The sequence below is a fragment of the Lipotes vexillifer genome, unplaced genomic scaffold (genome assembly GCF_000442215.2).
Source record: "Lipotes vexillifer unplaced genomic scaffold, Lipotes_vexillifer_v1.1 scaffold215, whole genome shotgun sequence".
In the NCBI taxonomy this organism is placed as follows: domain Eukaryota; kingdom Metazoa; phylum Chordata; class Mammalia; order Artiodactyla; family Lipotidae; genus Lipotes; species Lipotes vexillifer.
Genome location: NW_006776544.1, coordinates 327,082 through 330,267, shown reverse-complemented (window position 1 = coordinate 330,267; position 3,186 = coordinate 327,082). Strand labels below are relative to the sequence as shown.

At 42.3% G+C, this 3,186-nt stretch overlaps 1 protein-coding gene across 1 annotated transcript; it reads left to right on the top strand.

Moving 5' to 3' along the window:
* Positions 1-602: 602 nt before the first annotated feature.
* On the top strand, positions 603-1,544 carry LOC103088964 (olfactory receptor 11A1-like). The gene is given in 3 exon segments (XM_082930883.1): positions 603-948; positions 951-1,047; positions 1,049-1,544. Coding segments are annotated over 3 exon segments (939 nt in total).
* Positions 1,545-3,186: the final 1,642 nt, after the last annotated feature.

Sequence of the window (3,186 nt, the reverse complement as noted above, 5' to 3'; positions counted from 1 at the left end):
GTTCTACTGTCTCAAAGATGTCACCAGCAAACAAGCATGGATGCCCAGTAACATCAGGGAGTGATTCTCTGCTTCAGTCCTGGCATTTCACCTTCCATTTCATGCTCTGATAAAGAAGATCGTGATTATGATTTGCTATCTGGCCTGCCATTTCTCTGAATTGTCAGGATTTAGTACGAGTTTTCCTTGGGAATTTCTTCTACCCGAAATGGCACAAAGGATGCCAAGCATGGGCTTAACATGTCTCCTTTGGATGTGAATTTGGAGGTCTTATATAGTTGTACTCTGAATTGTTTCCTTAGGGATGGGGACAGATTTTCACTGAGCCATTCCTTCCACCATTTAGTCTCCTCATCCTTATTCCACACCCTGACTAGATGACAAGTTCAGCTAATTTCCATAAAAGTTTTTCTGAGGGCAAATTTAACTGGCTAAAATGAGAGCCAATCCCCCCAAAATGCCCTAATCAGTGCAGAGCTCCAACCACTGATTAGAATTGTACTGTGTAGGAAATCTAAGTGGTAATCTGACATAATAATATGAAGAAACTGACACATCTCCAGGAACTTCTGACTTCTGTGAGGCCAGGAAATACCACTATAATGGTGAGTGAGTTAATAATACTGGGGTTTGGAGACCTCGAGGAAAGGGGTCTCTTGCTCTTCTTGGTGTTTGGCGCTGTCTACCTGGCCACCATTTTTGGGAATCTCCTCCTTGTGATCCTGGTGAGCACTCAGCAGGGACTCCAGACACCAATGTACTTCTTTCTGGCAAACCTCTCATATCTGGAGGTCTGTTATACATTGAATATCATGCCCAGGTTGCTCGTGGACTTGCTGAGAGAGAACAGAGTGATCTCCATGGTAGGTTGTATTATTCAGCTCTACTTCTTTGGGGCCCTGGGTAGCACTGAATGTTATCTTCTGGCAGTGATGTCATATGACCAATACCTGTCTGCTGGCCTTTACACTATCCAACACTAATGCATGGAACCATATGTTTGGGGCTAGTGATTGGCTCATGGGTTAGTGGTTTCACAGTGGCAGCTGCATTCCAGGCTGCTATCCAGCTTGACCTTCTGTGGCGGCAATGAGATTGACCACTTCTTCTGTGATTTGAAGCCTCTGCAGAATCTCTCCTGCTCAGATCCCCAGCTAGTCAACCTGATCTGCATGAGTCTAACAGCACTGGTGACTCTGGCCCCCTTTGGACTAATCCTAGCCTCCTACTGGAAGATTCTTTTCACAGTCTTGCATATACCTTTCATGACTGGTAGGCAGAAGGCATTCTCCACTTGTTCCTCTCATCTAGTGGTTGTGACTTTGTTTTCCGGGACCCTGATGTTAGTCTGTGCTCTGCCCTTGGCTGGCCAGGTGCCAATTCTCAACCATACCTTCTCCTTGCTCTATATTGTTGTCTCTCCCACGTGTAACTGCCTTATCTACAGCCTCAAAAACAAAGAGGTCGAGGAAGCACTGAGGAAGCTGAGGTTTGTGCCTATAATGATGAGCTTCATTCAATCAACCAAAATGATGGCAGTCTGAAGGTCAAGGCACTCTCCCCGTGCTCAGGGAGCTCCCAGTCTGATTAGCAAAATTTAGGATAGATTATAATCTTTATAACCTGAAATATTGGTTAATCTTCAAATCATCTATTTAGCTGATTTGGGAGAAAGGTTAGTAGATTTGTCTCTATTTCCTTGAAGTGATCTAGCTCTCCTTGAGCATATTTATACTGTGAGAGGGGAGGAGTATTTCCTAGTTGGTGGGAGGGGAGCCATTCTGGGATAGACAATAAATAATGCAGCATATAATGCCTTCAAAAGCTCGATCCTGGAGGTGAGGATTGGCAGGTGCGCTTTAGTTGTGTTTGGTTTCTTCTGTGTGTGTGTGTGTGTGTGTGTGTGTGTGTGTGTGTGCGTGAGTGTGTTATAAATTAGACTGGGAGATCTTGGGGTTGGAGGAGGAGCAATAACTGTGCTACCCCGATAAGAATAAGAGAGCTCCCTAAATGAAGGGACTGTATTTATTTGCTTAGCACTCAGGCAAGTATTCTGGTAGTGAGGCTGACTGTGTTAAATGACTAATAATACTGCACCTGCACTTGGCCTAGGACTAAGAAAGATAAAAGTGGAATCTAATAAAATATACAGAAGCTCACTAGAAGACTAGTCTTAGAGAAATGTGCATTAAGCACTTACAGCAATTTGTTAGACATGTAGATTGCCTCAAGGCACTCTTTTCTGAGTTGAATTTTCTCTAGCATTCATAGCTACTCACTGTGTTTTCATTTCTTGCTTTATGCTCCCCTCCCAGATCCTTTTTCTGCTATGTACCTGAGTTAGCCTTGATGGCCTCACTTGTGCTTTTGTTTTATTTTTGTATCTGCTACCAGCTACCTAACATTATCAACGGATATATTCAAGCTACATTTCAAGAGAGAAGGGAAGCAAAAAGACTCTGCTAAGGGAGACAATCAAAAAAATGCATTGAAACTAATATTATCCAGGCATCGTGCTAGGTGCTAGGAATAGAATAGTGAACAATGTAGATACAGCGTCTGACCTCAAAGATATTACAGTCTGGTGGCCTTGGTATTCAAATTGCTCAGATTATATATTTTTACACTGTTTGTAGACTATGTAGTTCTTGAAAGCACTGTCTATAAAGAGAACCTCTGCACATAAAATCCCAATATTTTTATTTACCTTAATTTTAAGAATAATTTTACAATTAATATGAAACAACATAATGTAAAAGACCTAACAAAGCTTTTAGTAGAACATATGAACAAACACAAAAGCTCAGAATGTCCCTTGCTTAGATAAATACACCCCCTTTTTTCCTTTAAGACCCAACTCAAGTACTATGTTCTCTCAGAACTCTCCCTGCTGTCTTCCTCATGTAATTTATTCCCCTCAGAAGTACTCTATTCCCCTTTATTTGACAAGTAAGCATGCACTGCTCTTCACATTTTGTGTGCATGCCCTATCTTTCCAGTGAGATTGTAAACCCTCCCAAGACAGAGATAGAAAGTCATTTCTAGCTGTACCCCCAAGTACCCAGCATAGTACACTTCACACAGTCAACATTTGATACTTGTCTTCACATGATCAAATCCAAGCTCCTCAGCATGGGATTCAAAGTCTTCCGTGACCCTGCTCCTGCTTCCTTTCGCAACCTCATC